At 38.5% G+C, this 24,001-nt stretch overlaps 1 protein-coding gene across 1 annotated transcript in view; it reads right to left on the reverse strand.

The window, feature by feature from the left end:
• The window catches only part of LOC128737893 (BMP-binding endothelial regulator protein), a 157,422-nt gene that overhangs the window by 35,645 nt on the left and 97,776 nt on the right, over positions 1–24,001 (reverse strand). The window contains exon 5 of the mRNA XM_053832639.1: positions 22,807–22,983. Within this exon, the coding sequence (XP_053688614.1) occupies positions 22,807–22,983 (177 nt within the window). The remainder of the gene's footprint in view (positions 1–22,806; positions 22,984–24,001) is intronic.

A 24,001-nucleotide genomic window follows, 5' to 3' on the forward strand; every position in this document is an offset into this window, starting at 1 on the left:
ATCACATAGTTAATTATGCATTGGTTTTCTCTATGAAAACCCCTAAACTGAAACAAAACAAAGGTTTTTTTTTTCATATATTCCTCCTCTGTGGAACCACCTCTTTTCTTACAGTCACATGGACAACTGCAATCGATCTAAATGCAAGAGAAATGCAACTTATTTTTACTTATTTAACTTTTACTCATTTGGACCTCCTTCCTTGTTAGTGACCCCCTTAACCCCACCAAGTGCTAATTCCTTTATGCCAAGGAACATGTATGCCAAGTTTGGCGGAGAACGGTCAAGGTGTTCTGGAGTTATGGCGGAACATACAAACATACTCACGCTCACTTTTATATATAGATTTATACATAGAGCTCAAACATCTTTCTATGACTTGGCCCTTCTTTATCGACACACTTCGCAGCCGGCTGTTCCGATCTTCCCATTGACTCTCACAGCCTCTCTCAGTCGAGATTCGAACATTTTAAATTTTAATTTAACATTATCTTCATATTCAAAATTTATCAGTAAATTTTGTTTTCATTGCGCAGTGTGTTGTCGTTATGTTCTCTTTTTCACTATCTATTTCGTAAATGTTCCATCACATCAGTTGAAAACAAAAGTCTCAATTACCGCCATGCAGCTTTTCAAGAAGATTTCAGCTTCGAATTCAGCTTCGATATCAGTATAGAAGGTGAGAAGGGGGCAACATTCACGAATTTAAGGTAAAGTTTATGTCCTAATGTTCCTAATAATGTTGAACATATAATTGTCTAAGTATATTTACTATTAATTGAATGACTGTGAAGATTGTTTGCCAACTTCGAGTTATTTCTCTTTGTCGCATACTCTTGCACAAGCTTTCTAAAGTGGGTGTATCTGATAGACTGAGGCGCATATCTTACAGACCGCACTGACCGCGTGTCAAGCTGGATTCCCCAGTTTCACGTGCATTCATTAATACTTCTGGTGTCCCACAAAGCGGTAACTTGAGACCTTTGCTATTCTGCTTGGTTCCGGATGCGTACTGATACATGCCGACGACCTAAAGATTTATCTAGTCGTGAAATCTGTCGACGATTGCCACCGACTGCAAGCACTGCTGGACACCTTCGCTGATTGGTGTAACAGAAACAAGCTAACAATAAGTATTGCCAAATGTGTGCTTATAACATTTCATCGTTGTAATGTGCCTATCTCATTTGACTATCGAATAAAAGGAGCAATGCCTACAAGGCATTCTCCCGGCTGGCTATCTCGGGTGTCGTTAAAAATTATCAGGTTGGTCTCATGGAACTTTTCGTTATAGAAATACCGGGAGTACAACGTGCCCACGCATCACATCTTTATTGACTTCAAAGCAGCATACGATACAGTTGAATGAGACCAGCTATGGCAGATAATGCACGAACACGGTTTTCTAGGTAAACTGGCGCGACTGATCAGTGCTACATTGGATCGAGTGATGTGTTTCTTGCGCATCTCGGGAGCACCTTCGCGTCCTTTCGCGACGCAGCGAGGGTTGAAACAAGCTGACGGCTCATCCTGCATGGTATTCAACATTGCTCTCGAGGAGTGCTCCGATAAGCAGGCATCGAAACGGGAGGCAAAAGTAGCCAACTCCTAGGTTTCGCAGATGACTCTTAAGGTGGCGCATAAAATTTGCCGGTGACACGGAGAAACTTTGAACCACAGCAGACTGGATTCAAAAGTTCAACGGTTTACCAATATCTACGATCCGCAGGCTCTGGTGGTGAAGTTGGGTTTGAATTGTCTTCCATTGTAGCTTGGTTCGATCCGCGACTCCGCTAGCTTGGATAAAGAGGAAAGTTATGCAAACTTATAAAGTGGTGCTTCAATAACCCTCCCTTACTTAATTTTCTGGTCTTTTCCCTCAGGCCTTGTCTCCCCTGAGATACTAGTAACACTTGTGTTTCATTACTTTTTCCTACCGTTCCCTCTGTATAAAAAACTGCCGTTAAAAATTATTTAAATGGCTGATCTCATTATAAAGGTCAAGACCAAACCACGTGGTTGGACTGTTAGAAAACTATTTTCTTGTCTGAAATGAAATCTGATGCAGAGTATTTGATTTGATCTCGGTTAACATCGCGAAAATTAGTATAAAATTAACTTTAGTTACCGTCATCCGGGGCGAGATTGTGCCAAAAAAGCATATGTTTTTGTTCTTTAGCTCATTATACACACAATTAAGGAACTAAGTTGATTTCAAACCTGTCAATATATACTAAATTGTTCAATTAACAACTACCGTAGAGTTGGTTTAGTTACAATGAAACCTAATTTTACTGGAAGTGCATGAACTTTGGCACAATCTCACCCCTTCTAGGGGGTGACATTGTGCCAAAAACATAAAGTTAGGCTAAAAACCTAAACAGTGAACATTAGCATGTTTATAAATAATACATATAAATATCAATATAAAGTAGTTCACATGGGGCCGTCCATGAACTAAGTGGACCATTAGGGGCAGGGGGTCGGCCAAAAATAACGCATCATACAAAAAGTATGAACGAAAATAACCCGGGGAGGTCTGAAATAACTAAAAATAAGTTGGTAGTCAATGGACAGCCTTTATATATCCAGCAGCGTTTCTAGGGTTAACAAGGAGGAGATATATGAAGGGATGTATCCTAAGGGGGCATACTTATTTGATCATTTAACAAAAGTAACCATTACTTCGTTCGAGAACTCGCGGCCGCAGATCATGTGGCATATCCCACCCCCCTCCCCCTCCTTAAAACTGGCAGTACGGTATAATATATTCGTCTTATATTAGAGTGTTTATTCAAAGTATCTGAAATTTCCAGAGAAAAGGTAATAATTAGTTTAAATTATTTAGCAGACCTATGATGCTGTTTGCTCCAAAATGGATGATGCAATCTAATCTGTCAAAATATTGTGCTCAATAGTAAAGAATGTGAGTGTGCTGGTGTATGCTGACGTATTTTTGTTGTGTATGTGAAATCCACAAATTGGATCGTTTACTATGGCTTGGCACAATCTCACCCCCGTGAAGCTCGAAAAGTACAAAGTTTCGAAAAATATTATTTTCGTAATCAAAACTTATCCTACGCATAATAACCTTTCAATACATTGTAAATGATTAGTTTATATACCTTCAAGATAGCAAGTTAATGCGATTTCTTGTTTGGGTTGGTTTATGCGGAACATTTTTTACAAGCGTTATTTCCGCGTAGTTTTGATCGCGAAATTTGAAACCCTGTTTAGGCTAAATAGTTTGCTAATATTATCTGTGTTCCATTCTAAGTTATGAATAAATATATTATGTTCATCATCATTTTGAATTTAGGTCACCAGTTTCTATAGATTTAATAAATTTTCACAAATAAACATTTTTGGTTTTTGGCACAATCTCACCCCCGTGGCACAATCTCACCCCGGATGGCGGTATCCAAAATTTCAAGGAACAAACAATCACTTGAACTTTTTCTCACCGCTTATCGCATCATCGGACCTTTCTTCTTTCTACTAAGGGGATCCAGCGGCGCATTCAAGCGGAAAATCGGACTTACTTTGCCCTTCGCAAAAGGTTACAATCAAGTAGCATACGCCGCCGCACGAAGCTGGTAATCTACAAACGACGATATTTTTACAGTTTTTTTTTTTGGTAAAACGTCATTTATCTCCAAATTCCGCTGGGGTAGATTCATTCTTTTAATGTCAACAGAAAGATAGTTTGTAAGAATTGCAACGGTATTGCTTTTGTTCACGGCACGTATCCATTTACGGAAGTCTTGAACGAATAAAGTGCATTTAACCCTACTTTCTGGATATAAAAAGATGTAAAAGTAAATATCTCTGGAATCCACCGGGATAAAATTGATGTTTTTTCATAAAACTGCTTTTTACAGTCGATAAAGGGAACGGTAGAAGAAAAAAATAAAACAAAAGGGTTGACAGCAAATATTTCAGGGTGATAAGGCGTGATAAGGGGAAAGAGCGGAAAATTAGGTAAGCGAGGGTCATTGAAGCAACGCTTATTAAGTTTGTATAACGTTCTCTTTACCTAAGCTGGGGAATCCGCGAATCGAACCAAGCTAGGTTTTGCGCCATTATCGTTGTACCGTTGTTTGGTCGAATTGAATAGTGTCAAGTTGGGCCAGAAAAGTCTACCTCATGCTGCTCCAGAAGAGCCAGCAACGTCATTTGAAGGCGCTTCTTTTGATAATTTCCTGATTCATCGCTCCCAAAATTCCGAAAGTGTTATTTTGCAGTACGTAGCTTAAGGTCACTTGCCAACCGCCACGTAGCCAGAGGGGCGCTATTTCGGTACCAAGTGTTTTAGATGCATATTTTTCTCAGCGGAAAAAATAGGGTATATAAAGGAATTGGAGTTGAAATAGGGCCACCGGGCCCCCCTCGGTTACGTGCCTTGCCAAATGAGGTACTTTTTCAAGAACTTCGATTTTTTTTTGTTTTACAGTATTTTATTGGCCAAAATATTACCTGAAAATGGTCTCGTAGTTTGTTTCATCATTCATAATGAAACAATGGTATTTCGTTAGCAAAGTGTCGTAGTGCTTTTTAATCATTTCTTTGCTAGACCAACCTTACAAAAACTGATTTCTTTGCTTCCAAATTTTGGTTTGCGTTCCGGTTCGAATTCATGGATTTGCGATAAACCAACAATTCAGTCCAAGTGGGTACTCAAAAACCAGAATTTTCATTGTAATGGGATCGATTGGCAATTTGCGCTCTGGTGGCGCCATAATGTAAACAAATGAATTTATTCTAACAACAAATGTCTACTATGATTCTATGCACTCTTAGTGTTATTCAATAAATTTGAAAAATTTTACTCATAGTCTAAATAAATAGGGAAAATCAATCTTTCGTGGTTTGGTTATGCCTAACAGCAGATGCGTCCTTTTCAGATATTAGGCTAGAACTATAAGCGGACGAAACCAAAGAAAGGAAAATCTCAACCGAATCTAAGCCCGAATGGCTTCCGAGTCTCGTTTTATTGACTTCTTAAGACAATAGAATGGATAGGAATGAAGACATGTGAATAGTGAGTCTGACGTTGAGAAGTAGATGGCGGGAGCGCAGGAGAAGGGTGGACGGCAAACGAGCTTTTTTTGCTGTTCTTACCATGGCATCTCGGTAGGTGCATCATCGGTTGGCCGTTGTACCTAACCTGCCCGTTAAGCACTGTCCGAACCGAAGAACGTTGGCGATCGTTCAGACCACCGACGGTGAGCGAAATTCCCAAGCCTTCTGCGGGTCATTCTTTGCTATCAATCTCCTCCGGAGCTGCTGCAGGACGGAAAAAGGTTTGCTCGGAACGGAACGGAATGGTACGCAAACGAGCCGACGCACACACATGGGCACGATTCAACTCTGCATGGCTGCGCCGCATCATCGGGGTAGTTCTGCTCCTTTCAAGCTTTTGTCTTAAAGTTTATCTTATTGTTTCTTTTAATCTCTTCTTTCGAAAGGCAGAAACAGATTTTACTTTATTTATATCTTAATTGCATGTTTCACATTGGACACGAAGCCATCGCGAGGGGAGCATAAAAATTCTTTTCACTTAAGATCTCTCTCCCGCTGGAGAAGATTCTCAGTCCACCTTTGAGTTTGCCCATTCCGCCGGTCAACTGCTTAAACTGCGCGACATGAGAAACGATTTCTGTTTGTCCGCTAACGAATTCAAGCAATAATAATAAAAATAACAACATCAGCAAAATAAAAGGAATCCTATTGTTCTACTTAAAACATTCTCAATCGCCGATGTTTTTCTTTTTGACTGAACAGACCCCCAAAGAACATGTTCTTCGCTTTGATCTTCTGATCCGCAAAATCCAAATACCAAAATTTTATCCATCTCACCTCTCCACCGGTCGGTCGGCTAACTGTAGCTTAATTTATGATAAACTGCTGCAAAATGTCTAATAAAATCACGCCTTTCCTTGTAGAAAATCAATTTATCGATTTGAAATACCACCTCATCGATCGCGTCGAGCGTTTCTATGTGTGGCCATCGGATCGAGCATTTGTCTACACCCGAACAAACACGGTGCCCCGAAAGATTATCCACACCCTGCTGGTACGAAACTACTTATTTATATAAGAATAGCCACTTTCGGCATTCGAATGTTCCATCTGCAATTTGTGGAATGTAGTTCTGATCACCAATAATTCCGTAGTCTCGACGGCACTGCCGCAGCCGTCGCCGTCGTCGCCGTTATCGTAATCGCTTTAGTCGCGGGTGTGGTTGCCGACGAAGCCGTGCGCCGCCGTGCCGTCGTCGTAGTCGTCGTGGTCGTAGTCGTCGGCTGCTGCCTTGGAATAATCACCGGTGAACCTGATCTTCGATTTTGCTAATATATATGCCAAATTATAATGCTATTTACATATTTTGGCTCTGCTATGGTTTGGGAAATTGTGTTGTTCTGCGATAACCACTTTATTTTCGGATGTGTAATTACGGAAAAATATATGGCACGGAAAATATGATACATGAATACTAATTTGGTTCGTTGCAGCAAATCCTTCTGTTGTACTGTACCGCGGATAATGCAATTCGCTAGTAGTAGTTCTCAACATTTAATGGCTATAGAGGTTGTTGCTGGGTGCTCTGCGAATGTCTAATGTTTATTTTTACTATGAAAGCATGAAATCGTTATGAAAATAGTAATAAAAACATGAAACAGAAATGTTCGCTTTCGGAAGAGATTCTCACCATAACAGTAAAAGGCTTTATTGGTAAAGAGTATAAACAGCAACGTTATATAGTTATCCACTCCAAGTGCCTTGTCAAGAGCAGAGAAATTAGAGATGCAGATATTTTTCGCTTCGTAAATCACACAAGAACAATAGTAAAAGAAACTTCTAAACAAATCAGAACAACTGAGAATATTAAGACATAATTATTACCTAGATGGCTGAGAATGATTCTGTTTTATTGTTGAAATAAAACATGAGCTTCACAACCTATAGCGACAGAATGAAAATTCCGGACAATCACGAGAAGCCGGAATCGAAAGAAAAATATGCTCTCATTATTGAAACAAATTAGCAAAGATATTCGCTTAATGGATTTTGAATCCTTTAACATAAATAAAGATAACCATAATAAATCACATAATTTGTATTCAATTTAGATTATGCGAAATCTGCATTGTATAAATAAAATCCCACGTTTGCTTCTTTCCCGGGGGGAGATGTCGTTCCGGCGGTGAGCGAGTGACACCAGCAGTACACCAGCAATGAGGATAACAAGGAGAAAGACTCGGATTATATTCAATCTAATTTATGTCACAGACGTTTCTCCGCGTGGTGTTAAGCCGTTATTAATACCCTCTCTCTCTCTCGTCAATATTAAGACTTGTTTGGCGCAATTTTCGATTGGCGGGAATTCCCCTGGAATGTGCGGGGGCGTTCAAAATATAAAAAAACAACAACAACGGTGTCGATTCGATCCGGTTAGTTCGCTTGTGCGTCGGTCAACAAGCGCAGGCAGCCGGAAAGCCAGAGAACACACCTTCTTCGCATCAAGCCTATAGAGAGAACGAGCGGATTAATCCGATTGTCCAGGGTCGGGTTTATTCTCCGTCGGCCTAATTGGTTCACATCATTTCCCAAATTCGTCCGAGTCATCATTCTGCGGCCGGAATGCACACCTGGCAATTATATTACTGTTGTAAGAATGGAACAAACCGCTTTTGATTACATCGGTCAGCATGGTTTTTGTGTCAGTCTAGTTAAGTTTACAATGAGAATGATGTTTCCTATTCATCAGAGGTACCACTGCATCAAAATATAAAAATTACGAGCAACAATTTCAAACCTAATTAGGTTAATTAAAGTATAAAGTAACTTCATTGCCTACAGACAAGAATAGGTTCAAGCCCTGATTTTACATATTTCATTTGACAAAAAGCATTTTTTGTGATTTTGTTGACTAGTGTTATACATACGTGATCGTAGCAATAATCTGCAGAACGGCCTAGTGATCATCTAAGCCGAATGACAGGGTTGTACTCCAGTGTTAAATTCATCTACATTACGAATTCAGTTAGAGTAAACTTTACAACCATTTTCAATCATCATTTTCTTAAACTTTTCATGATATTTTGAGAGTTTGACAGAGTTACATGTCGTCGTGATGCGACCCTGGAAACTGGAACCACTGGACGATCTTTGAGTGGTTCTTGGCCTTCTGTTCCACCCGTTCAGGCTTCTTTTGATGGCTTTGTGCTGATTGAATGGAAAATTTCAAAACAACTCATCATTATTGTAAGTGACTTCGATGCCCTTTAGAACAGCCGATCGATCCACCACCAGCACAGCTTTCGGGCTTTGTTTGTTTTTCTTACCGAATGCCACCGCCGCGCCGGCCGACCAGCTAACGAAGCACTGCTGGAACTGCGGTATTCCTGCTTTGATTTGCTTCGGTCGTGAAGCATAGGCATCAAAGTCGTCATCGTCATCATCATTATCATCATCATCAGCAGCAGCAGCAGCAGCAACAACAGCAACAGCGACAGGTATGTAATCAAATTTGATGATTTTATTGCGGTTCCTTTCGACAAGCAGCCGCTTAAAATATCGTGCTTATTCTCAGCTCTTTTCCTTTCTGGCTCTAAACTGACTTGGTTGTGATTGAGCAGCGGCGAAGAACACCAGCTTTGAGTTTCAAGTAGAAGTGGAGGAATGGCTGTGCACTCTTTGCCATTGTCGAAAGATTACTTGGGAGCATGGCACAGCATAGTTCGATGCAACTGACGTTGCAAAAAAAAGGTCAGAGCTTAATTAACACGCTGAAACAATGTAGATAGGTAATTACTTCTCTGCAGTAATTACGTAAGAAGATTATTGGTGACTTTCTATAGAATATTTAACGTCTAAGAACTTAAGGAACTTGATCTGTTGGAAAATTAGTCACCCAATAATTCCGGCGAAAGTAATCCGGATAGCAACCGGCACTCACCAGGGTCGTATAAACTGATTATTTTGATGAGCAACAGTTCATAATCAGAGCCATTCTTCCGTGGCTTCCCCATTATAAATTATGCCGGATTGAATCAATATTTATTCGGGCTGCTTTGCTCTCCTGTAGTACCACCTACGATGAAGTGATCGAAACCATCCGAATGCGGTCCATACGACGAAGAACAAAAGGAAGAAGACGAATAAATGAATCATCAGCTTCAGCGGGCTCGGGCTTCGGGCGCACATTCCCTAAGCCCTAACATTGGTGGGCCTTATTCATGTATGACAGTAAAATATCTTCTCTTCATGTTTTCAAATTCCGCCCGTTTTCCCCCCGCATCCGCAACCGGCCCCGGCGTTTGTGTTGATGTGTGTTCCTGTTTGTTCTGTTCATCCATCATTACCGAGACGCGGGGCATTATTATATTCTACATCATCATTTAGTTATTAACATTTTTATGTTCTCAACCTTTCAAGACATAATTTGCTTCTCTTTTCGGACGATACGACGTTAGCGATCGGGCGGGCAGGTCTTAACTAAGATCACAGGATGGACCGCCAGCTGAGCCTGGTTTCGGCTACTCTCGTCGTCCACTTTGCCTAAAGAATGGAAACAAACTGTTTGTTTGACTAAGTGCCCTCTTGTGCGGACCCGCGGCACTCACCACCACAGATCGACCGAATGAACGATAAACGACCAACGGACCGACGGACCGACCGACCGATTGGCGGTCGCTTCGAAGGAACGGAGGCAGAACTACCGCATCTGACCTGTGGCTCCTGCTGATGATGACTCCCGTTCGGGAAGGGGGCTGCATTGTTGTCATCCGGAATTGTAAGCAAACCGCCCAGCTTTTCGTTCCGGTTTGATTAAATGCATCGAATCAATTTTAGGTAGACCTATCATTAGAGCTGAGTTACCATGCAAATGTTAAGATTTATGATTCATTGATTTTTCAGGAACTGATATTAAATTTCGGGTTGTGGTTTTCGACAGTAGATATAAAGCAATTGATTATGTACTGGATCCAATAAGATAATTTGCCTTCTAAAAGAAGATTCAAAGAAAAGCGAACACAAAAATAAATGTGAAAAAAATTGAATACCTTTAGAGCTGATTTTGGTGTACAATATTTCTAATTTAGATATTTTACAGAAGAATACTTTAAATAATTTGGAAAGAATGTTGGGAATTGATGTTTACTGCCTGCCAAGGGAAATACTGGGGAAATGAAAAAGTTGATTTTTTTTAAAAACCGGTTTTTACATTTTTGTTCAAAATCATTTTTAGTGCATGATTTTCTTCGTGAATCCTTGGGTAATACACTTCAACTTTAGTAAAGATACACTAAAGATGAAACAAGCCTTTATTGCAACACAATTGATTATCATTTATTAGGGCTTATTTAACATTGGCCCTATTCGAAAATAGGTCGTGATCTCATTCAATCTCAATCAAGGTCACTTGACGACAGATGAAAAACAATGGCGACTTGTCAACCTGGCTGCTAGAAATTCTTTAATGAAAAGAAAGCATTTCACTTTTATTGATCGCGCATGACAGTCAACTTGTCAACAAACTGAAATAGGGAATAATACTAATTTTACATTGCGTATCATAAAAACATGGATATTTTTGAAATAATCCAATTTTTGAATAATAATTTTGAAGAAAGAACGGGACTAGGTAATTCAGACGAAGCAGCACCAGACCCTACCAAAAATCAACTTTATTAGTTGCATGCATGCGTCGCCTCGCGTCTAACTATGAAGGAATCGGAGCTACCCAACCTAATTTTTTTGTAATTTCGGCTAAAACACTGTTTTGTTGTGATGACCTAGCTTCACTTCAACGGAGATAACGGGAATGTATTACCAAAACATCTAAATATACCTGCTGTACGCTTGTAACTCAATGAGATGCAAGTACGTTGCTGTTGTCTTGACTTGTCTTGACTGCAATCTGACATAATTGATTTGGGTCGTTGCTTAATGCAATTCTTACCACCAAAATATGGCGTCCTGCCAGGGGCGTGGTTTTGGTTACAGACGAAATAAGGCGTTTATAGCATTAGATGAACAGCTGAGACATCGCGATATTTTGGTCCAAAAGAACAAAAAGTGAAACATTCTTCCTAACGTCTTTGCTTTGATTTTTGCAATATAGAATCTTGAACATTTGTTTCCATGAATGCTCATCATAATCTAAAAGTATCAAAAGTTAGCCATGGTTTACTATAGTCATTACCAAAAAACTAACTTTTTTGTGTTAGGAGATGGAAATACGGTTTCTACTTCTTCGGTAAAGTTGTAGAAAAAGAAAAAAAAACAACTTTACTGAAAAAGGGACTTTATATCTCCAACGGGTGCAGAGTTATAGAGCACTTTCTTTGAAAGTTCCGTTCAAGTTTTTTATGCTTAACATTTTTACAAAACTTCATTATTAGAATGGGGCAAGTAAGAATTTGAAACCAACTTAGATCCAGTACTACAAATTTGTACAGGTGTCGCTTATCCCATTCGCCGATGTTGGAGTATTAGAGTATAGATTAGCATATGTTTTATGTATTTTGTGTGGACTATAAGCTATATACACACATTGTTACACTCCTTTTTTGTGTTGGGAGATGGAGACAAATTTTCTTCGGCAAAATTGTAGAACATTTAAGGCAAGTAACTTTGCTAAAGCAATGACATTTCTATCTCTATCCGGTATAGAGTTATAGGGAATTTTCGTTGGAAGTTTCTTAAAATTTATTTTCCACACTAAACATTTATTAAGTTGCCTTTTACAAGAATACATTGTTGTAGATAATTATCGATACTTTGAAGAACTATTCCTTGCAGTTTTATTTTTTCTTTACTTCACAAGCCAATATGGTAGAAAGGCGAAAATTGGGACATGGGATTAGTAGCTCACCGTGAAGTTTAGGTCAAGTACCATAAATTTGTATAGGTGCCGCCTATTCTCACCCACCGATACTAGAGTCAACAAGCATCCGTTTCGACATTTTTTTTAAATTTCTTCTATCTTTGTCAAGCTGTCTGTGAACAAGTTGTTTTTCTTTCGTTTTTAAAGCTCATTAAAGGCTAATATTGGTGAGGAAAGCTGGCGGCATCTATAGAAGTTTGTACTTTGTAGTACTTGACCTAGTTTGCCTTATTTTACCTTAAAGGTTCGTGAAGTTAAGGAAAAAAAGGCTTGAATAACCCAGAACTTTTGCAACGAAAGGTTCTAGAGATTTGCGGCATTTTGCAAAAACGTGTGTTTAATGTCTCTTAAGCTGGAATGCAAGTAAACCATATATTACACAATTCGGTTAAAGTTAGCAGCGCAATGCTGTTCTAAAGCTAATTGACTATAAAAATAATTTAATGCTAAATTAATACTCTATAGTAAATATAGTTTCTATAACCTAGATCTAGAAGATTATTTTCGAAAAATTTGAAGAAAAAGAAAATGTTCTGCTTGCCCAAAAAATCCATCTAAGTTATTAAAACTATGATTTCTGAAGAGCATTAATTGAGCATTAAGTTACTGTCATACTCAGCTAACTTTATCTGTACCGGATGTACAATTTCCGAACATTGTGTAGCTGAGTTTATCTTAAGCTAGCAGAACATTTTCTCATTTGTTTCAAATTTTTCATGGAAAAAGTCTTTCTAAGTTTTCAAAATTTTGATTTCTGAAGAGCATTAATTGAGCATTAAATTATTTTCATAGTCAGGTAGCTTTATCTGCTCCGGAAGTACCATTTCCGAACATTGTGCTACTAACTTTATCTTAAGCTAGCAAGATAAGCAAGGGGCTAGCCCCCCCTAGGAGAGATTTAGCCCCCCCTAGAAAAATTGACTTGGCCGTCCAATAAAACGGTCGAAAAAAAATTCTGGGGCTATAGCCCCCTCTAGAAATGAGCGCTAGTTCCGCCAATGAACTTTGCACTTCCAGCTTAAGAGGCAAGGGTATTTTAAGTGCTCCGATGATTACCTAGAACAACTTAAGAATAAAAGTTGTTTTCTAACGAACTTCAAAAGAAAATGGTTCGTCACTCCAAAAAATGTGCTTTCTTCAGCAAAGTTACTAAATTTTACATTTTCTACAACTTTTCCGAAGAAAAGATAACTTTATTTCCTAACACAAAAAGCTAGTTTTTTTTTGAATTTTTATCATAGCAAACTATGACTAACTTTTGACTTATCGTTAAATTGAAAGCTACAGACGCTAGGAAAAAACGCCCTTTTGGATCACATTGCGCGGTGGGCATGTAACACCATTGGTTTATTTAGGCTGTGAACCATTCCGCGTAATTTTTAACTTTTTGGTTAAAATTTGGCAGTACGATGGTTTTCGAAAATAACCTTGCTCAGGAGCATGGTTAGTTTTAACCAAGTTCTGAGAGCCAATGAGATATGCACAGGTGAGGAAGAGAGCTTCGATGTGTTTCACTGATTTTTCGTTGCATTTTTTTACATTGGTATGGATGCTTATCGCATAATAAATTTGTTCAAACAACCCGGATTGAAATGAGATGAATGTTATCTATCAAATAAAAGCAATTGAACATCAAAAATTCATCCGATTTTAACTCGGACAGAATAAATAATATTTTCATTCTCACCTTATATGCTCTCATTGAGCAAAAAAACTATCAATCCGTCAAATATGAAATGGTGCACATTCTGAACTGATTTTAACCACTCAAGGAGAAATAACCATCGAACTGTTTAACCAAAAAGTTAAAAATTTCGCGAAATGGTTCACAGCCTTAACAGGTTGGGTCATTTGTGTCGCTACATTGGGATTGGCCGCTATACCGGGATGCCAGTTATTGTGGTGCACATAAAGCTGAGGCATTTCACGAAATGGTTTATTATATATTTTACTAGTCTTTATCAAAAATGATTATCTTACTAAAGAGCTTATATAAAAATGATGAAAATATCTTCTAATCATTTTGATAATATATTAACCAGGTCAACATTATTTTTATCAATATTATTCGAGAAAACAATTATCGGCGACAATCAGTCAAGTAAGGGATCGGCCTTTCGTGTTTCGGCCTTTTATGGTTCGGCCTTTCATGATACGGCCAAATACAATTTCGGCCTTCTGTGATAGTTGTTGAAATTGGGCCATTTGGATTTCGGCTACGTGTTATTCGGTCATTCGGTACCAACTCGTTGAGTTGATGTATCAAGGGCACTAACAAAAGTCGGTAGATCTAGGAAAGCGAATAAACCTGGACAGATGTGATTTCTGCAAGGGGGCTGCTCTCGCAGTGGTCGTAATTTCCGACGGCGGGTCACCGGCAACCCTCGCGGCCTGAGCCCGGCTGTCCCTGAATCGTCTATGGAAAGTTTTAAAACATTTTTCACGGAATTATACTAAAAGGTCGTTATGCCAAATGTTTTTCTGACAAATTGTCTTTTATGTTTATGCTGATATTTCTTTGGCAAACGACATTATGTCAAGCAGCATTATGCCAAATGAATTTATGTTAAATGGGCTGCCCTGGTTCTCTTCGTATTGAGTTGAGACGCAACGATGATTGACTCAAGTGTGTATTCGCAGGAAAGCAAACGTATGTAAATTATGCCTAACGTCCATTATGCCTAACATCAATCATGTCTATCGTCCGTTATGCCGAACGTCTATTATGCCTAATGTCTGTATGCCTAACGTCGCGCACCCATCTGCTTCTACCGATGAATTGGTAAAGGATACCGAATTACAAACCTTACCTAATTTTTTGGCTTTTTCCCATTTACGTTTTGTCCCACTCTGAGGATACTATGAAACATCTTTGGTTTTATTAGTTTTTGCTACCATTCCCTCCATTAACTGCAAAACTACCGTTATATAAAAATAATGCTCGACTTTATTATATGTCAAGAAAAAAATATAAAAACTCTGTAACCAGTAGGACTGCAAGAACAAATGTGGTTTGTTCCCGTGAGTTTCAGAAATATTGCTTTTCTAAAAACTGTATATTAACTTGGTTAGCTTTTTTTTTGTTGAAATATGGCAGCAGTTGTCCTTCGAAATAATCGGAAATAATCGAAATAATCGGGCACGTCTGTTTTGCTTTAATGTACCTTAAATTTATATTAATTAACTGACGATCTAAAATATGATTGCAAAAAAACATTTCAACTTTGAGAGTAGATATTTTTGCACCACTTGCTCCCTTTCAGCCAGCAGCCGTCACTTTTCTTGATACTTATCAAAACTCATCGATCAATAATAACCATTCTAAAGTGACAGAAAAAGAACGCATGCATCGCTTGTTTAAGGTATACAATTACATCGACTTCAACACGGTAAGGAATTCGCTTCCATCCATTTCGACCACTTTGTCCGAGATGTGCGTTAATCACAGATTAAACGTATAATCAAGATCTCAACAAGCAGATAAAAGTTAAGTTTGGTGTTTCTCCGAGAGCCCGATCAGCAGCATCAGCCGTCCTTCTGTTCGATGACGACATCAGACATGGATTGGTTCATGTGGCTCTCGGTGGGTTCGTTACAGAATTGGACGCTGCCTTTACCTTTCCCGGCGGTCTGCGCGGCACTAGTGTAGTTCAGAGCTCCGTTACAGACGAGCTTCTCCTTCGGGGATGTGAAAATTGAGACATCGAAATGTGAACCAACCTAACTAGCCCCGAGACTAGAGCCCCGGGTGGAAAATATTGCTAGAAGAACGATGGTCACATCCCAACTGGCATATCATCGAAAGAAGAGCCATAGGAGAGAGAGATGTGGAACAATAATGAATGGGAAGAAATTCCAATTTGGGCGCTGCTTGGATTTCCATTGAGGAAGGGAAGTGATGAATAATTTGTTTTATTAAGTTATTAGTAGGTTATGGATTGATCAGAAGTTGAAAAGTGTTTTCAATGATGGGAAGAGTAATTTAAACAAGTTGTTTCCTATTCGAGTGGTGGCGGTTCCCACGGTAGGGTGGTAAGGTTCGCCCGGTGGTACGGTGTAAGGTTCTTCGAGCAACCTAATTGTACGCGGTATGTCGATACTTTAGGCTACTCGAATCGATTCGGTTGTTTGCAAACTACCTCTTGAAGGTAAAGTATCTGGCAGAAGAAATAGCTTGTGATTGAAGGTATGCAAGCCGGATATTTGGAATAAGCCAATATAGACGTGTACACTGTTTGAAGATTATATAGTGGAATTGGAGGTGGAATAACGAATTCAAATATTCGAATTCAACAAAATTTTCAATTTTTACTCTTTAGTTCTAATATTCACTTAGCATCGCACGTGACTGAAATAAAACAACGATTGCGCATTAAATTTACCAGATGCTGGTATTTTTCCCATGCCAAAATAATCGCCGATAGTTTCACCTAACAAATGGTGATCTTTAAAATAAAAATTATTCCACTTAGTGGAAATTTATTTCGATTTCGTTGAATTAAGCATTTTTTCTGTTTCGAAATTATATCATTATTTCTTAATAATATGCATAAACTATAACAATAACAAAAATTAACATAATTATTTGCTTAGCTGCGCTCAGTTTTATCACTCTAGTGACCATTCGGAATATTCGGGTTTACCAGCAGCGCTTCTCTAGTAGTTTACCATTATTTGCTTGCCTCCCATTTCTCGTCGGGGCCGGGCGGTTTGAAAGTGTCCATTCGGTCGATAGGAGCGATAAACGATAATTTACGATAGCATTCCAATAGGATTAAGATCAGATGAACACGCGGGCCATCATGCCGATACATTTTTTTTGAGGGAAAAAATAGATTTGTATCCTGATTGACATGTTTGGCTGGAAAGTTCACTATTTGAAGTTGAGTTCTTCCCGAAAATTTATTTCTAATACATTAATGAATTCTTTGCTGCTTATTAGGATTGGAAGGCAATCAGGCTAGAAAATGTTTCACAAATTATGATGTTAGTTTCTTTGGTATATTCTTTATAAAAAGTTATGATTTCCTCAATAAATTCTTCCAATATTAGGAATAATTGTAAAATATTGTCGGTCATCGTAGTATAACTCGAAACAATGAAAAATTATGTTATTAATTTTTATTTAATTAATTTAATTATTTTACTTATCTGCCACTTCTGGGTTTCTTGTTGATAAACAATCGTCTTCCGAATCGTTTTCAGAAATCACAGGCCGTGGATATAGGATAATTAAAAATTTTTGCCAAGTCACATGCGGATAGGTCGAGATTCTAATTGCGAGCTGGCAGCCATCGAATAGCGACGCACTTGTTCCGGTGACACCATGATGTAAACAAATGAAATTATCTTCACAACAAATGACTACTGTTATTCTAAAGGTGCACTATTAACGCAATTCAGTGTCATAATTATATACTAAATGTTACTACTTATTACTGTTACTACTAAATATTTTGCAGGTGTTTGGATATTTTGTATTTATCCCGTAAGAGGAAGAATTGCGTCAAAAAAGGAAAAAAAAGTTTCATACCGAAACAATAAGGAATCGAATCGAAAGACAATTAAAGAAACTTGAAACAAACTATTCGATAAGTACAAAATTAGCTAAAACAATGAGCTGAAACCATAACAAAATTTCTATTGATTAAATCTGCAATTAAAGTTTTATTACATTCGTCTAGTGGTTTTCATGACCAATTTCATAAAACCGCTAACAAAACTTTGAGCTCCACTAGAACTTTCTGATTTTCACTATAAAAATGCCAAGTGGCGCTCTCTTCAGAATGTTCTTATAACTTCCTTAAGAATCAGCCCATAAGTTCAAGTAGGGTAAGTTAACCTATAGTGGACCCTTTGCCTACTATAATGGACCTCGGGTACAGTTTCGGCGTTTATTAGCTTGTGCTTCTTATTTCCGAGGATATTTGACATGAAACAGAAAGTACTAAACATACCACACAGTTCAGTTTATAAAATTTTGGCTGAATTTAATGATTAATGCCTTAAAATTGATTTTTTCAACAAGCTAGGGTACATTTTATTGTTAACAATGCGAAATGTCGTCATTAGTGGACCCTCTTCATGCAAAATACGCTAAAATTCCTATAATGGACCCGGTCGCTATCCTATTGTAAACCACAAGGTTCATAAAAGGGATACGGACATTCCAATCTGTTTTAAAAAATGTGTAAAATATAGAGATTTGCAACATAAATTGTTATTTTTTTAGGCTTAATCGAAAGTTACTCGTATTGTAAGTGCCATCGGTTGCGTGTTTAGCGCTACCAGTTTAAAATAATTCGTGGAAGAAAACTAGTCAAACACTAACTGGTCCACTAATGGTTATTTTACCCTAGTCTTATTACGCTCTACTGAAAGCTGCATTGAAACCGATTATGCTTTTCACTGCTTGACAGTCAAAGCCATATTATCATAAAGCTTTTCGCTTTGTTCGATAAAGCTATAAAGCATAAAGATTGTTGCTTGGCAAAGAAACTAAATCAGTCAGCCAGTTTTCCCAACTTGACAATACAATGCCGTGAGAAGATAAGTTATAGTTTAACTGTAAGATCATTCTGATCGATTTGGTTAACAAGATGGATACAATATTTTCCGTCCATACAGTGGATTCGCGCGGGAATAGTCTATGTTTTACTTACAAAAATAAGTGTCCAAAGCATAATATTGATATCATCGAATTAAATTCAAGCCCAAATAAGTCGCACGCGCTTTCTAAATGACAATCTATAATGGTATTCGCGGAAAGTTTTTGTTATGGATGAAATGTAATCGTTGACGCGTGCGTTGTTTCGTTGGATTATATCATCTACCCTGATCTGTACCTTACCCTACTAACACAAATCCTGTCCCGTGATACTTGTGAAGATGCAGTGGTACCCGCGGTCTCTAGCAACAACAAGGATCGGACTAATATTCCTTCCTTTTCCAATGTAATACAGCCTTTTGGTCGTGGCCGGCGTCGTTATTGGTCAATTTTAAAGGTATTGAATCAGTAGAGGTTGCACAATGAGAATGTAGTGCTACTCCCAAGCACCATTCAGTTGGTGCTTTGTGCAATCTTACTGGTTCGGCCAATCACGGAGTGCAACTACGGGCAGTCTACCTAAGCTAAGCTAAGCTAAGCAGATAATTCTGATAGATTTGGTTTATAGCGACTATTATAAAATATCTGAGAGAATGAAAAACATAGTTTTAGTAGTTTCCGTAGTTGTGCAGCATATGCGCATTAAATTTTATCGTGCATATGGGTGTAGTAGTTGGGTAAAATCAACGCGCCATCGAAATTATTAAATTTTTGAAAACTAGTTATTTAAAAAAATTAATATACTCAATTAGTCAATCTAAATTTCTTGTAAAACATTCTAGGTGGCTCCTGTGACATGGAAGTCGATTGATTATAACTTTCTTTCTGTAACTCACAGTTTACTTTGATGATTTTTTGTTTGCGGGTTAAAAAACTAGATAATGGCAATATTGTGTCTGGGCCTTAGACACAATGCATACGGTTTTTGCTACGTTACGGAAATTTGACAGAAAACCCATGGAAAAACTATAAAATTGCCGCAACGTAGTAAAATCCGTATGCATTGTGTCTGGGCCTTTACATTGAAACAAAACAGAAGCGCCCAATTGTTTTTGTGAACCTGCTATTGAATCAAAGGATATTGATTCGTTTTCTTTCACGCATAACAGCGTTTGGCGAACGTTACTTCGGCACAGAAACTCATGGAAGCAAACCGCATCTGTTCTTGCGCTCCGGCGGAACACGTAACGCTTGATAGATTGATGAATCGTGAAATTTATATTGCGCGGAGTTAATAATATTTGCAACTGAGAAAGTCGTATCGTAAGTCAATCAATTTTTGATCTCTTAAGTGCGAAAGTTGTGACGATTGTGTGATGGCAAATGGCTGCCTAAAAACGGCTGTACGATGGCATATTTCAATGCTGTCTTGTGGAAACTTTTAGTCAGAAATTTATTCCGGAGTAATCGGAGATTTAGAATATTTGTTTTTTTACAAATAGAAATTTCATAATAAAATATTTTTAGATCCTAGAGAGCCGACAGTTGATAATAGGTAGACATCAATTAAGATGGCGGATCACGTAACACAATTTTGCGAACCACATTTATAAAGTGATTTTTGCATTATGAAATTGTGCAGTTTTGTAGCTCAATTTTGCGGATTTTATTTTACAATTATGTAGTACTCAAAAGAAAAAAACAATAAGCTCTCGGCGACGATTGTTTGCATCACCTGACCAGAGCCCAGGCCTGTCGGTTTCAATTTCCCCCCGAACTTGCGACGTTTAAGATGATAAGCTTTGATGGTTTCTTTTTGACCTATAATAATTTTATATTTTTACGACACTGCGGTTCGTTTTTGTGATTGGTACTATAAAAATGTCATATTATCATATACATAAGCTTGCGCGGAGGGGGGTGGGGAGGCACACCGTCTCTGTCTTCCACTACATAGGCAGCCTACGGTATACTACGGTGTTCCAAAGTGTGTCCGGTACGGTCCGGCGAGGAAGTGTCAAAATGTTAATTTGTTTACAGATTTGAGAGCTTTATGGAGGCATGTGGTCGGATTGACTTCTTGGAGGTCCAGAGCTGGCTGGAATACACGAGTGCCGGTGGTTCCCCTGCCAAACTGTGTCGAGGACGTTCGGAGGATTAACGTAATATGGAAATGTATCTTATTTATCGACTTTTATACCTTATATATGGAGATCGACATTCTGTCACTCCGGTCTTAGGAATTCCGACATTACGAGTTAAAGTTTCAGATTGAAAGCTAGTACATCCGCGTTGAAAGTTTCTTGACATTTGTTTACGAAAACTATTTTGCAGAAGTTCCGGTTGAGCCCCGAAGCTAGTTTTATTGGGCGTATGTTAGCCTACTGCTTTCAACTTTAAACCTAAATTGAATTAGATATTTATTTAGACTTCTCAAATTGACTGACAAAAAAAAGAGATTAAAAATACCTGTTAAGCATTGTTTATGTATATATTTACTCAGTCAAACAGCTGTGAAACAATAAAATCTTCCACAAACGCCTCATTCGATGTTATGGAATAATGAATATAAATCGCAAAGACACTCCGCAAATAATCAATTCTGATCCTCGTGCGGCATCAAAGCTCCAGACGAATGCTCCAAACGACAGCAGAAAAAGGGGGCAAAACCGAATCCCCTCAATTACCACACAAGCAATATATAGCCATAATAATAACAGCAAATCGGCGCTGTAGCCACATCTTTATCGTATATACCCGGTGGTTTGTGAATGTTTTGACCACCCAACTAGCAGTAAATCAAAAAATTATCAACATAAAAACACATGTGTATTAATGAGATACCGCCCGTTTGGCACAGAGAATACAGCCTTCGGTTCCGATGGCATGGCTCGGCACGGAGCTGAAGCTCTTGCTCGTTGGACGTTTTCGGCCAACAAGGTGCAAATGGTTGAATGGAAAGCCGCCAAACTCCATATATTGTGGCTTTGGGCTCATTACCCATTTTATGGTTTCGACCAACAGCAACAGCAGCGAAGGCGATTGATGGGGACGATTATGAGGCAAAAGGATGGATCTCTGGTGATTTGGGTTCCCCAGAAATGATAGGAATTGAGCGTCTTCATCAACGGGCATCAATCTCCGGCAAACAAGCCACCACCCCTCACTCACAAGTTTTCGGTTTGGGATGAGCGAGCCAAACCGAAATTATGTGATTATGCTCAAAAATTCCTTCATTTGCATTTGGGGAGGGGCCACACCGACTGGAACGCGGGAAAAGCAACAGGCAGTTGTTGTTGCAGGCAGCTTCGAAAGTTCAGCAAAGGTTAATCGAATCGAGTTCATCTAATTTATGGTGCTGGTTGAAAGACAGTTTTACGACTCGAAACCGATTTCAGAGCGCGCTTGAAGTAGGTAAATAGTGGCCCGCAACTGGCCATATCGCGCCCCGGCCGGGAAAAGTTCCCAAGGGGACGGCATAGGCCGTTTCTAGTTAGGCGGGTAACCCTGTGCAAATTTCAGATGGTAATCGATTTCAATTTCGAAAATCAATACTTTTTATAGTCTAAAACAACGAACAGAGTTAACTAACGACAATACAAAATGTTTGAGGTTATGCTGTTAGTAATAAAGCAATCTTCAGTATACATGCAGTGATTTGATACACATTCAAAAGCCTTTGACTGCATGGTTAATAACCGGACATGTTACGTTTGAATTATGACAGTTCAAATTTTTCTCATTTTCAAAAAGAAGAACGATCGACGAAGGATGAGTACATTAAGTACACGCAAGGATGGACGGCTCGCGTACAACATTGTGTAACATAAATCATCGGTAGGAAACCAGATGAATATGGTCGCCACATCAGCAGCGCCCAGCGGCATTTTCACAAGAACTCCGACTGAGCATAACAAAAGCAGAACCAAACAGAGAATGAAAGATGATCATGTAATTATCGAGATTTTTCAATCGATTTTTAACTGACGTGAGCATGAAAACATACCGACATGAATTTCGGACAGCGGATGAAGAAGTCGGGAAGAAAGTACGGGGAAAGAAGCAAATCAAGAACACATGATCCCACTGCCTGGTCGACATGGTTGAGCTATCTCTCTCACGCTTTTCAAGCACGCTTTTTTGTTGTTGTTGTCTACTAAATTGATTATAATGAGTTGGTTAATCGATTTGTCGAGGAATCGATAATGACTTTAAATTGAGATGCTCGAGATCGGTGGAAGCTAATCGTTGTCGTTGGGTGGCCTAGAAGCCCCCGATGATGGCTTCCAGATCGATGCGGTTTTTTTTTGGGAGAAGAGTAAAGATGGTGGAAGACGAAGTAGAAGAAGAAGTACTTACTCACCTAAGCATACCGGGCAGCACTGGCCGTTTTTCGGTAGCAGTGGGTTCGCACAAGGAGTGTAGCATTTTATTTGCGATCGAGTTATGACGCCGGAGACGCACTTGAAATGATCGCACGGATTGTCCGGATCTGTCCATTCCGTGCCACTGTCGATCATTTGACCTTTGTGTAAACAACCTGAAAATGAGAATAAACAAATTAAAAGATATAAATATAATAAAATATTGAAAGTTCTCTCAATAGGACCGAATTCAAACATTGGAAAATTATGGAGGCGCAATGTTCTTTAGCAAGTTTTTGCTCTTTGAGGGGACATGAACGACTAAACATTTTGAAAAAATCATTATTTTTTTATTTCAGATTTTAATTCTGCAATCTTTTCCGCTTATTTTGATACTAAATTTGTAATGATCCGACCACGGGTAGTGGTCAAAAAACGATCATACACATAAGCATTTCAGTGCGGCGTGGAACAACTTCGGCGGAATAAAACGCCGCTGCTGAAAAACCATGATTTTTAAACTTCATGTACCTTTTTCTCAGAAACTACACAACGTATTGGAACAAACTTTTTTTTGTTATAAAAGTCTTTGCCAAGCTACTACCAACAAAACAAAAAAAAAGTTTGTTCCAATACGTTGTGTAGTTTCTGAGAAAAAGGTACATAAAGTTTGAAAATTGTGGTTTTCTAGGAGCGGCGTTTTATTCCGCCGAAGTTGTTCTACGCCGCACTGTAATACTTATGTGTATGATCGTTTTTCGACCACTTCCCGTGGTCGGGTCATCAGAAATTTCGTATCAAAATAAGCGGAAAAGATTGCAGAATCAAAATCTGAAATAAAAAAAAAGATTTTTTCAAAATTTTTAGTCGTTCATGTCCTCTTAAAGGACAACTATACATAATGATTTTTTCAGCAGAGATTGTATGGAAAGTTATATATAAAGACGCATATGAAGGCTAAATTTTTAGTTTTAATTTTACCCTGAAATCAAAACTATTGGTTTGAACTACTAATCATCTATTTAAATCCAAAATATATTTAAATGTATTTCGTCATAACGGTAGTTATTTTTACGATCGGCAGAGGAGACCGTAGAAGAAAGTAAAGTTGTGACGTAGACCAATCTCGTGTTTTCGTATTGATCTTTAATGAGGCCAGGCATAAAATTAATTTGTTATAAATGAAGGTTTTTT

The sequence above is a fragment of the Sabethes cyaneus genome, chromosome 2 (assembly GCF_943734655.1).
Source record: "Sabethes cyaneus chromosome 2, idSabCyanKW18_F2, whole genome shotgun sequence".
In the NCBI taxonomy this organism is placed as follows: domain Eukaryota; kingdom Metazoa; phylum Arthropoda; class Insecta; order Diptera; family Culicidae; genus Sabethes; species Sabethes cyaneus.